General features: G+C 43.6%; 1 protein-coding gene across 2 annotated transcripts in view; it reads right to left on the bottom strand.

The window, feature by feature from the left end:
• The window catches only part of NSG2 (neuronal vesicle trafficking associated 2), a 63001-nt gene that overhangs the window by 34273 nt on the left and 15803 nt on the right, over positions 1-12925 (bottom strand). The window contains exon 2 of one of the 2 annotated variants that reach the window (XM_066617294.1): positions 1883-2002. In XM_066617294.1, coding sequence (XP_066473391.1) covers positions 1883-2002 — 120 coding nt within the window. The remainder of the gene's footprint in view (positions 1-1882; positions 2003-12925) is intronic. The other variant, XM_066617295.1, reaches the window with a different exon arrangement.

Raw genomic sequence — 12925 nt, 5'->3', positions numbered from 1 at the left:
CTGAAGACTTTTCTTTTTAGGCAAGCCTTCTGAGTTCCTGGCCTTTTAAACATCATTTTTAACATCTTTTAACACCTCTTAACATTTGGTTACAGGCTTGGGTCTTTTTATAAACTGTTGTTGTTTGCTCTTTTTACACCTTTTATCTGATTGCTGTTTTTAAGATGTCTGTTGGAAATATGTTTTTATCTTGTTTGTAAATCGTGTGTTTAATTGTGTGTTTAATCATTGTTATAAACCACCTTGGATCCCTTCAGAGAGAAAGGCAGGGTATAAATAAAGTAAATAAATAAAATGAAGGGACTCATTAGATTTAAGCATATGCCCTACAAGCATGCCAGAGCCCAGGCAGCTTTCTATACAGGCTTATCAGATCAGAACTTTTGTTTTTCTCCGGTGACAGTAGTTCATTTGCAGGTGATTGGCATTCTAATGCGCTGCTGGACATGGGCAAGACAGACCTTGACTGATCCACCTTCACAGATCCACATGGACTTGCACCAGTGATATCACTGGCTCAGGGTTCAAGTAACAGCGACTTGGAAGATAACCGGTTCTTGGCAGTAACAGGTTCATCAGGTCAGCACAAGCCTTTCCTGGGGCAATGGAATAAATGTTCCCTTATCCCAGGAGGCCTCAACATGCCAAAACTCTCCAGCAGTATACAGCTGGAGCCACGCTGGCGCTGCTGCATGGCCACATGGGAAGTGGGTGGACTGGGCTATCTGACTGGGAGTTCAAATCTCTGCTCAGCTTACTGAGTGACCTTGACCTAGTCACTGTTTCTCAGTCTAACCTGCCTCATAGGCCTGTTGTGAAGATTTATTATTTTTTTTTAAAGGTGGTAGGTATTTGGTATGCTGCCCTTTGAACCTCCTGGGTGACCTTAGGACAACTGTGATCTCTCAGCCTAACCTACCTGACAGGGTTGTTGTGAGGGCAAAAGGAGGGAAGAAACCATGTATACCACCTTGAGCTCCTTAGAAGAATGGTGGTATAAAAATCCAAACAATAATAGATCAATGTAATTGGTCAGATGCAAATATTGTCTTCCTCAAAAGAGCTTAGTCCATGAAAGAGGTCTTCCTCTGGAGAAAGGATTCCTTCTTCTGGAAGGAACCTTTGCACTTAACCCAGTAAATAAAGAAACCAGGATGATAATTTCTTTGAGATATTTCCTAGTTTCTAGATAAGCAGTTTCCAGTAGCTGACGTCTGGAATTATCCTAAGGGTGGAAATCTATCCACACTTACCTGGGACTAAACCCTGTAGAACACTATGAGTCTTACTTACAGTTCAACTTTGTGGAATAACTTGATATAATGTCCTGCTTTTGCAGCAAAAGGAATAGTACCCAGTCACAGTCATCTGGAAAGCTGAGGTATCCCCTTGATCAGAGACCCTGGCACCACTGTCCTCATTTTGTAATTGAACACAGAATCAATCTTGTGTATACATGGTTCTGCTTCCTCTACTTAATCAATCGGGGAAGCCCTTTCAAGCAAGGGAGCAGAAAGGCACAGGAAAGCTCCTATCCCAGTAGGATATTGACAGATTGGTATAATTTAAAGTTTATATTTTGACGAGTGGGTATGACCTCTTTTACCTCTTGATCCTTGAAAGGAGTGAAGTGTGTTTTCTGTGGCTGCATGGGTTGAAGTTGAAAGCACCCAGAAGCTGGACAATAGCGCTGATTTCATGTTCTCTCACAAGCCAAGAGCCTTTTCAGCTTCTATGGTTGAGAAGGACCACTAAATCAGGTGTGCGGGATCAGCACAGATTGGTGTCTATTTTTAAACTAGAATCAAGCTAGCAGTCGCCTATTAATTATTCTGTGACAATTAGCGCCAAACATAGCTAGCTAGCAATTAGAATTTCTTACCTTTAATCTTTCTGTTACGCCATCAGTGAAACTGACTGTGAATTCAGCAATTTTGGGCACTCTGAGTTTTCCTTTGTTCTTCTGGTCTGGTTGATATTCTGTTCTTGTTTTCACAATCACCTAGAGGCAAATGTTGACATCTTAACTTTTCAGAACAAAGCAAGCATATTTTTGTGGTCTTAAATGTTACTTTCCCATAAGGTCAAGGTCTCTCTCTCTCTCTCTCTCTCCCCCCCCCCTTATATAACCTCATGTATGCAGCAATCATAATTTTAAAAAATAAAATACTGTAATCAGGAGGAGAAAAAGGTCAAACGAATATGCACTTGGTTCCCAAACATTTCAGCACCAGGACCCACTTTTTAAAATGACACTCTGTGGTGACCCACCTAGCTTTATGAGGCTAAAAAAACATTTTCACCTTATCAGCTGCTCAAGGCTCTGTTTTTATCCTTTTTACTATGGTGGGGGGCTGGAGCATTTGTTAAACTCCATGCTCATTGGATCAGAACCATTCTGGTGGCCTTACACCCCCTTTTTGCATGGCTTTCAATAGGGCATAGCCCAGGCATGCTTGCCTACGTGCACATGTATACATGTACATGTAGCTTAGTTTTGCTTTCTGTGGGACTCTATACATTTTTCTTGTCGGTTTGGAAGGGGGACTTCCTTCTCAAGTATTTTTGGGGCCTGCTTTCATCAAATCAGGACCAATCTGGTAGCACTGCGTTCCTCTTGGTCTGCCCTTCAAAGTGGACTAAGGCACATTCACCTACTTGCAAATAAATGTGCATGTGCGGCTCAGTTTCACTTTCCACAGGACTCAATGCATTTTCCTTGATAACTATCGGTTTGTCAGTTTCACAGCCCACCAACAATCAGGTCCAGCCCCACTAGTGGGTCATTACTTGGAAACACTGGATTTTGCAAATACCAAACACAACTTTTTCTTTTTTTTGGTTGAGGATAACATATCCCACCCACAAGGGCACCCCACAGGGCTTAATAGATCCCTGCTTCTCTCCCTGCTACACACACAGTAGCAGCCCAAACCTATTGGCACCATATGCCACTGGAATAAGTATACAGCGCTTTCTGATTGTTGCAGAAGGCACCACACTGAAGTAATACCTTCACTATTGTTCAAGTTACTTGAAAGCCAAGTCTTTTATATAGTGTACTTTCAATTTATATGGAACACAATTTGGACACATTAGAGCAGTGGCATTTCTTGCTACTGTGCTGCCCCAGGGTACACCTCCAGGGGTACCACCCCCCACTTGGAGATGCTGCCCCCTGCAGCTGCTGCCTCACTCACCCCCTGGGCATTTTGAGGGCTGGCGAGGCCAGCTTGCCTGGCTCTCAGAACACCTCTGGGGGAGATCCTCAGGGGTCAGTTCTCAGACAGGTGTGCCAATACTATCAGCAGCTGGCTGAGTGTCATGGGGGCACCATGGGGGGAGTACATGGTGGAGTGGCGCCGTCCCCCCCAGCTTGATGTCCGTGGCATTTGTCCCCCTTGCTCCCCTGGGTATCCAATGCATTAGAATCTGGATTGTGTCAGCCTTGCTCTGCCAAACTACATTCCGCCTCTGAACACTTCCTCCATAAACAGGAATGTTCCTATTGTCACCTCTGAAATAAGGGTATGTAAAATTATTTTTAGAAATGGCACATATTGTTCTTGCATTTAACTATACATTGTTGCCTTATATTTTATGAAAGATTTTTAAACTTTTAAATCATACCAAGGTACTCCAGGGATTGAGGGAGTTTCTTGATGACAAGAAAATTCATAGGAGGCCAACAAATCAGCATCATACCTAATCATCTTCTGCTTCAGCCTGACAGAATGGAGCCAAGCCCCAGGAATATCATGGGTTGATGTTTAGCCACATCCCTTCACAACACAAGGCCAAGTGGCAGCCCACTGGAGTTATCATGATAATTGAGATGGGGCCAGGATTATGTTATGGTGGCTGCCTTGGCTTTAACCCACCCCTTCAGTATATGGGCCTACAATCAGACTCTTTCACTCTCATGGGAGGTCAGTCAAGGATTTGCTGGTCATGTTTAAGAGGCTGAGTAGATTTGATTTTATTTAGTGTATGGCAAATAATACATGAACATATATCAGTTAGACTAGATCAAATATCAATGTCCAGTTCATGCAGCCATTCAAGGACAGAGTTACCAGCCAAGTAGAAATCTTGTCTGATTGGCTGGGGTGAGGGATTGGTGTGCATCCTGAGGAAATGAAATTGGCAAAGCAGGGACCAAAACTAATCCTGAAAGGTCACTTGGCTTGGGGGTGCTAGCTGGAAACCCTTGTTAATGGATTGTAAAGTCAACCTGAAAGGCTGCTCTGCTTTGGGGAAGGGTCAGTGCAAACCAGAACTTCCTTAATCCCTTTGAGGGGCTGATCAGCTGTTGAGCAGCTTTGTTGATCAGCTGTGATTTTTTTTTTTGTAGAGTAAGCAACAGTTTAGAGCCAGGTTGGGAGCCATAAAAGGAATAGACAGTAGCTGGCTGTCTCCTTTAAGGAAGAGAACCCACGCCAAAAGGGCTTGGAGTTATAAAACAGCTACAACTGCTGGATGTATATTGTGGCCAATTTTAAACCCAAAGTGCTTTTGTGCTTTCTTGGGGGTTAGCAGGCAACTAGTCTTCCGCACCCCCAACTTGCTTCTTCAGAGCAAAGGTACATCTGAATTGAATGCAATGAGGGTGCTTCCGGAGGTCACATTTGCCTTCACCCTACAGGTGTTTAATGTTTAAAGAGATATATTCTCTAAACTCCATGTGAGCACAGAGGCCAGTAAGACAGTAAGGAGCCCCCCCAAGCTCCCTCCAGCACTGTAGGAAGAAGAAGGTGGAGAAAAGGAAACTGCTGCACTCTGGACTACCTCTCCTCACCTATTTGGTGCTTAGGAAGAACCAAGTAGGCAGGGACAGGTGATTTGGATCCCACCTTCTTCCTTCAGTTAACATAAGATGAACACATTCTGCAGACTGCCTGGTCCACACCACTTCTGTTTGATATGATATGAGACAAACTGGGTTCTGGCTGGGAACCCAGTCTGGACCACTTCTATTTCAGATAGGTGTGACTAGGCAGGCTGCAGATCTTGCTCTTGATAAGTAAAGGGAGGGAACTGTGTGCATGTGTGCCTTTTCCCACATCCTCTGAGGGAAGCACATGAGGGAAATGAGGCAGCACAGAGGCAAGCTGTGGGAGATCTTGGACTGCCCCTGGGTACACCGTATTGTCTAAAACAGTACTCACATCTGCATCACCACTTCCCCATCCAGGATTCTCTCTGCAAAGTCCTCAGCAACCAAACTCCTTCCAGTATTAGCTAAACCCTCTGCGAGGTCAGCACGTCTTCTGCCCTCAGTACATAATTTTGCAGCTCAACTCCAAGTCTTTGTTCTGAGCCACTGGGCAGACACTTGTGTGGATATTATTAGCTTGCATTAGTCTTTTTCTGTCCTCACCCCAGCAGCAATCTTTCTGCTCTGCCTGATTCTCTTGGATTTAACCTGTCTCTGGCCTCTGACTTTTGTGTTCTGATTTAGCATCGTAATCCTGTTTCTGGTTTGCCCCCAGTTAATCCCAAAGACTCTCGGGCTGTCTCACAGGACTTCATGACCTTCTTCCAACTTCATTTTCCCCTAGCCTGTGTGTGGCTATTCTCGGTGCTGAAAGACCCTGGAGATCAGGCAGCTATATATTTGAAGTGGCTCTTCAGAACACATCTCCAGAGAAAGGCACAAAAACACTGCTAGAGGAGCATAAGCCTTTGTCCTTTTGACGAGTGTGTGAGGACAAGGGTTGTGCTTGGGACTGGGGCAATTCTTGTCATCCCCTGCTCCTACCGTTTCTAGAAGGTTGCCACATTTTCACTGCCTGTCTCTGGCATCACAATACTGCACATGGCCAAGAGACAAAAACAAGCATAGTGAGAGGGCAGCCAAATTCCCAAATTGGTTTATGGAGCAACAACATCCAGCAGGGACCTGCAGCCAAACCTGGCTATCTAGCAAGTCTATCTTTGTGGGACACAAAGGTGAAAAGAAGTGGCCATGATCCAGAGTCCACACATTTATATTCTGGTCAGAAGACTATTCATATGTAGTACCCTGTTGTGGAACCTGAAAACTGTTTGTACCTTACACCATCTAATCAAGTCTGCATGAAAATTAGATTTAAAATACAGGTAGGAACTTGGTAGCCGCTGATTTGGCATCCACTGATTTGATTCACCACTGATACTGAGGTCTATACTGAGGTATAACAAGGGGGGGAGCACCAAAATCCAATTTCCTACCTTTGCAATGTTAAATAATTATAATTTCATTCAATTAGATTCCATTATTCACCCCATCTAGTGGCTAAATAGCATCTATACCAATGCATTCTGGGGTGACAATGGAGGAGCAAGAAACCTGGAAGTTGGTCTATAAAGCTATTTTTCCACTGATTTGGTATCCACTGATTTTTTTTCTATCCACTAAGAGTTCCAGAATGGAACCCCAGTGAATAACAAGGCATGACCATATAATCACATTACTTAGAGCTGTTATAAATATAAGAACTGGGGAAGATATTCAGCATGCCCTGACATATCTTTCTCTCCCCCTGCCATTTTCCCTTTTTCATTCTGAAACTAATTCTGGGGAACATGAAAACTTGTACACTACTTTGTGACATTTTTATTAGTCCTAATAAAAGGCACTGTATTACACATGTTGCTTTTTTCAAAACAATGCATATGATATTCTAGGCCAAGCTAAGCCCCTTTGACAGGGCAATCCAATGCACACTTGTCTAGGAGTAAGCCCCACTGAACACAGTGGAATTTACTTCTAAATATGCATGTATAGGATTGTACTATATGGCTGCAATCCTATACATACTTTCCTGGGAGTAAGCTCCATTGGACACAATGAGACTTAGTAGACATGCACTGGCTTGTGCTGTATGTCCCATTGACTAAGCAGGCACAGAGGTCTGCAATGCACTTTTGCTTTGGAGTAAGCCCCATTTAACTCAGTGGGACATATATCTGAGTAGACATGCACAGGATCACACTGCACATCTCTTCTACTGAAATCCTTATGATTGAAACATTCTTAACTTTGGCTGGATCATGTTCAATGTCTCCAGACTGGCATTGCTTCAAAATGTCAAAAAGAAGAAGAAAACATGGAGCAGTGATCAGATGCGTGGACATTAAAATACAGAACTATGCCAACAAGCACTATCCCTTATCCTGCAAAACAGTTTATTAGGTGGAAGGAGAGTTCAATGCAAGATAAATTAATTCAGTTCTGATTGCTGACAGAGATTATTTGTGCACAGTACAGTGGAGAGAAACTGTTCCCCACCCACCTATCCATCGCGACCCCCCCAAAAAAAAACTGGCCAAAGGACATGGAGACGGCTTTTGAAAGGTCTACGAGCATTGCAATAATGCACACTGCATTTCAATTCTGGGTGTGCAAGCTAAGAAAGCAGTGAAGAGCATTGGCGTCTCTTTCCTGCTGTGTTCCTTGCTGCAGTAGCTGGCTGGGCCCTACTGCAGCATCTCTACTGCTTTCCTCCATGCCCTTTGCAAAGCCGGGGACCATTAATTAAAGAGAGTTGCCCATTAGCACCTGCTAAGTAGTGCTCTGAAAATGCATCTGTGTTCTATTTATAAACCAGTCAGGCTCAGCATTCAACCCCGTTCAATGCTTTGCAGCCCTTTGCAGCATGATGGTTTTCCACTATCTAATCACAGAGTGTGATGCAGAAACTCTGCCAGAGCATCCATTTTCTCTCCGCAGTGTCGGATGTATTTCTGGATTAAAACCTTTGACTCCCTGTAGTAACCTTTAATCTTGTTAAATTTATGTCTGATATGCAGATGAACTCTTCAACTCAATGTACAGAGAGGCCCCCCCTTACAATATCATATTAAGTATCAAGTATGGACTTTTTAAAAGCCAGATAACTTACAATATTGATACATGTTCTTGAAATACACATATTTGGAGATTAATTTCTTAAGAAAGAAGGGCCAGAGCAGAAGCCTGTCTTCAAACCATATCCTCTGATTCAGGAACAGACTCCATGGGGAAATGTTACTCAACAATGAAGTGGAAGCACTCTGCATACGCTCAGAGGAATTATTTCAACCTTGCCTACCTAGTGTCAAAACTAGGCCCTAACACTAGAAACTGATTGAGGCCCAAGCTCAAGAGGAATTCTGTGTATTTCCTCTTTAGGGGTTGTCATTCGTTCAGGTCCTTTCATTTATAGGTATATAGAAAGCTGTACTATACCGAGTCAAAAATGTGGGCCATCAAACTCTGGCAGGGGCTTTCTAGGGTTTTGGACAGGGATCTTTCCCTGACCTACCTAAAGTTGCCAGGGATTGAACTGCATATCTTCTGCATGCAAGGCATGTGTCTTACCATGGAAATGGCCCTTCACACCTTAAGTTAAACTAGGGTTGTCAAGCTTAAGGCCTTTGGGCCAAATGTGACCCCCATAAGCTATTTATTCAGCCCCTATAATTGGGCTCTCCCAGTTTGATAACTGTGCTCTCCCGTATCTTAGAAATATGAACATGATTTACACTTTTTCTCTTCTGCCATTTGTAGCTAATGAGTGAGCTAATGCGAGAACAATGTGCTTATTTCTGGCCATCATCTGTTTTATGATGTCACTTTCTGCTTAATGGTGTCACTTCTGGCCCTCAGCAGGCACTATGAAAGCTAATCGGCCCTCTGTACGAAACAAGTTTGACATCCCTGAGTTAAACTCCATGATTATTGAATTTGTTTAATAAATTTATACCCCACCTTTCCCCCACAATGTTATAACTGTAGCATGTTTTGGCCTGGGTTTTTCATTCCTTTCATAAAAAAAACAAAAAAACATGCTGGGGGGAACATGAAAAAAGCTCAAAGCCATGACAGTGGTTAGGGAACTTCAACTTGTGTCCCAGTCCTGGTTCTGATCCCAATCTCCCCCCCTCCCTGCACAGGCTATTTTAATTATTAAAAGTTTTCATTGACTTTTGGAAGTGTGTTTTTTGTTGTTGTTGTTGTTGTTTTTGCTCCTATAAATAGTACATAGGAGTGTACAATCCAGGTGGAAACCCCAATGGGGGCAAAGTAGGGACAGGACTGGGTGTCAGAAAACAGATGGTACAATACTCCTGATTTCCACTCAGTTTTGCCCAGCATCCCATCTACATAATGAACAGGGAGACTGTGAAGATGTAGAATTGTGGAATTAACCCTACAGAAAAGCTCTTGCTGAGATGATGGGTTATTACCCTCACCAGCTTCTTCAAGCTTCCTTCCAAGATCAGATGAAACTACTCACCAACTACTCACACTACTCTCATGAACCTCATGTTCAAACACATATATATGCCACCACAAAGCCTTAGACCATATGATTAAAGGTCGGGTGTCTCATGCAAAAATGTATAGTATAAAAACGTACATACTGGTGATCGTTCAGTGACCTGTTTTATATCTCTTTCAATACCATTGTAACTAACTGAAGAAGCAGTGTGGTGTAGTAGTTAGAGTGCTGCACATGGATAAAGACTTGGATTTCTATCTCTGTTCAGCCATGACACTTACTGGGTGATCTTGGGCCAGTCACCATGCTTATCTCTGCATGTTGGAGTTCTAACATGACCAGTTTGCAAAACACGTTCCTGATAAAGCCGCTCATGTTCATTCCAATTTGGATTTCACATTGGATATAGTTCTGGATATTTCTTCAGCATCTGCTTGTTTAGTGTTGTTGGATATGTTCCAATTTATTCAACCTGAAGATGGGGATTGGCTGCTTGGAGGTTTGAGGTCAATCATGTGCCCAGTTGATCCTTGCCCATCCTGGCTTCTAAAAGCAGCTTGCGGGAGGGGGGCTGATTTGCATTTGCAGCACATGAAGACATTGCAGGATGTTAATCTGCAAGGGGCTTCCCTTGAAGACAACAAAGAAGCTTCAACTGGCACAAAATGTGGCAGCCAGGGTTCTTTCAGAGGCCTGTTGGCCTAAATGCATTATGCCAATACTTTATCAACTACATTGGCTTCCGGGGCAGTTCTGAACCCAATTCAAGACATTGGCACAGTCGCATAATTTTTTAAAAAATATTTCATTTTTTTTTTTAAAGATACAATTCCCTTTTCACATTGAGGAATGGTGCATCAGATAGTGACTTGTTCATGGTCTCTCAAGGGGTTTACAGCTGTATGTGGATTTGAATTCAATAGCAATGAAGTTCCAATACTTCATACCCACTGGGACAAACTGGTCCTATTAAGAAGCACAAGCCAAAGATCATATTCATAAGTGGTTTGAGCAAGATACAGCCCTGCCCCTTAGCTTCTCCATAGTCTCCCAAAAGATACCCAGTGCTGTACAATGATCCAGAGGCAGTCTGCATCCTCCTTCCAGTTTCCACAAATACTTTTCATATTTGCAAACTACTCAAGAGTTAGTTTGTTCTTCTTCAACAGCCCTAACCTGCAGTCTAGTCCAAGCCACTGTCAGTCAGTTGATGACCATGAGGCCCAAGAATATTAATCCAAGCTGATTCTGAGGTTAGGCCTCACTCTCTGCAACACTAAGGCCTCAGTTTGACCAAAACGAAATGGACAACAAAGGACAATTATCCCTTGTCTATAGCCTTTAGACCCAATCCTATTTCCTCTGCCACTCGTTGACGCAGCAGTGCCAAAATGGTGTCCAAAATGGAGGGCCAGCCCAGGAGGTCTCCTCTAGGTAAGGGAACAACTGTTCTTTTACCCAGATGTAAGCCTCTGCAGTGCAGATGGGTCTACTTGGACCTATGGCAGCTATTTAGCTGCCATTGGTCTGCATTGACCCACACTGCAGGATCAGGCCCGGGAAGGGGGTTAGGATATTGGTTGCACTAGCAACACTGATCCTGCAGCCTTCCCAGGACTTGATCTGCCCAGCTCCCACCCCCTCTCTGCCCCCACCCCATTTTGCCCCCTCCCCATTCCTCCATTCTATTCTCCCGCATCCCCTCCTACTTTTCCCATCATCTTAACTGTTCCAGTGAGTAAAGAAACATCTGATGATGAAAGTGGGAAGGCACTGGCCTTCCTGCTAGCACTCCTGGCAGCGTACTAAATCATGTGCTGTCGGAGCACCTTTTGTGACAGGCTCTGACTGCTTTATGGCAGCAGCATCGGCTGGTTCCCTGTGGTAAGTATAGGATTGGGCCATTAGACCTTTTCTAAATCTCTTCTGTCACCCCACCATCAATCCAGCACCTGCCAGGAACCACCTAATCCTGGATACTATCCTGGCAACCCTCCCTTTCCTTCACCTCATCCTGGACCCCACCAATTCGAAGCCTACTCCTTATCCCATGGTCTCAGAACAAGACCTCTTGAGCTGCATGAGTAAAGAGCAGAGGTCAGGGAGAGGTAGATCCCCAGGTTTCCAGTCTGGGGATCTGACCAAGCAACACTGAGAAAGATTTTGGAGATGCTGGGGAGTGCTGGCAGTCAAAGTAAACAGTGCTAGGCTACCTATAGAGAAGTAGGCAAATGCTCTGGCTCAGGACAAGGTAGCTCCTTTTATTCCAACAAACACAGTCAGCTGTATCTCTGGGAAGCAATTCAACCAGGATGGGCAGAACTATAGAAACTCTAAGAAATAAAAAAAGGAACTAGGGCAAGGGAGGTGTAAAACACTACCATATTATGAAATCTTTAAAAGCGCTGATTTGGGGGCGAAAAGAAGAAAATGGTTGTGTAGCCTGACTTGCATTTGTTCTAGATCTTTTTGTCACTCAAGGAAAGGTCAATCTTTTCTATATTGACCTTTTCTAGAAAGGTCTAGATCTTTTCGTCAATCAAGGTATCATTTATTGTCATTTTCTTCTTGCACTTAAACTCCCTCTTCTTCACCAGGAACAAAGTGATAATATCTAACGTAACTGGGGACTGTGCATGCTTTAAATTATTAAGCCCCAATTATTAAGGTCCAGAAAAGGACATCGAGCCCTGATCCAAGTCCCAATTTGCCGCCAAGGAGTATATAACATATTGCAGATTGGTGATACAAAAAGTGCAGATCATGAAATTTTAAAATACGGCTTCTCAGAATTATTAATAATAGAAAGTCTCACTCGCTGCAGGAGTCCCTGGGATTGGCAAGCCTGATAAATAAAACATGGTGTTCCTGCCAAGGAGAATGATTGTTTCCAGGTTTGGAATTGGCCTGTGCACTCTTACAGAGCTCACGGCCAGGGCATTCCCTGAGCTACGGGGAAGAAGACAACATGCCAGAGGAGGAGACTCAGACATTGTTTTCAGAAGTTAAAATCCTGACTCATTGCAATCCATGTGCAAAGTTCACAGTGGTTTAACCGGGGGGGGGGGCAGCCAGGACGTCTATTTCCCCAGCTGTACTTCCTAGGATAATTACAGCTTATTTGTTCAAATTGGTCTCTAGATACCTGAAAATACCTGCTGGTGGCCCTCTAGATTTCTTTCTAAGACCTTCAAAAGCCTACAGAATATTATTTTGTATATCCACTTCGTTTTTTACTGTACTCCCCTAAATCTCTTGAACTTTCGATACCCATTTTCTTTTAGCCCAGAAAGTTTTCTAGTCACCTTTCTCCTTCTGTTCCCAATCCTGATCTCTACTGTCTGATTCTCCGCACTTTCAAAACCAAAAATTGCTCCACTGCTTCTATCCCTTCCTAGCTGTTGGTTTTCCATCCCATCCTCCCTCATTTTCAGACTCCTCCTCCAATTCTTGGGTTTCTTTCATTTGTGCTGCTTTCCTTCTCATCCTTGAAAACAAAACCTTCTGTAATGCAAACCCTTTCTCCAGCTGCCTTCCTCTTTCACTTCCACTTTCCCCTTGCACTTTGAAATTCTTCAAGCATGTGGGCCACACGCATTACCTACATGTCTTCTAGCTCCCATCTTGATCCTTTCCCATTTAGTTTTTGTGAGTCTCATGCCCTATGAAAGCTGCTA

The sequence above is a fragment of the Tiliqua scincoides genome, chromosome 2 (assembly GCF_035046505.1).
Source record: "Tiliqua scincoides isolate rTilSci1 chromosome 2, rTilSci1.hap2, whole genome shotgun sequence".
NCBI classification, from domain to species: Eukaryota; Metazoa; Chordata; class Lepidosauria; order Squamata; family Scincidae; genus Tiliqua; species Tiliqua scincoides.
This window is presented reverse-complemented; position numbering and strand designations above follow the sequence as displayed.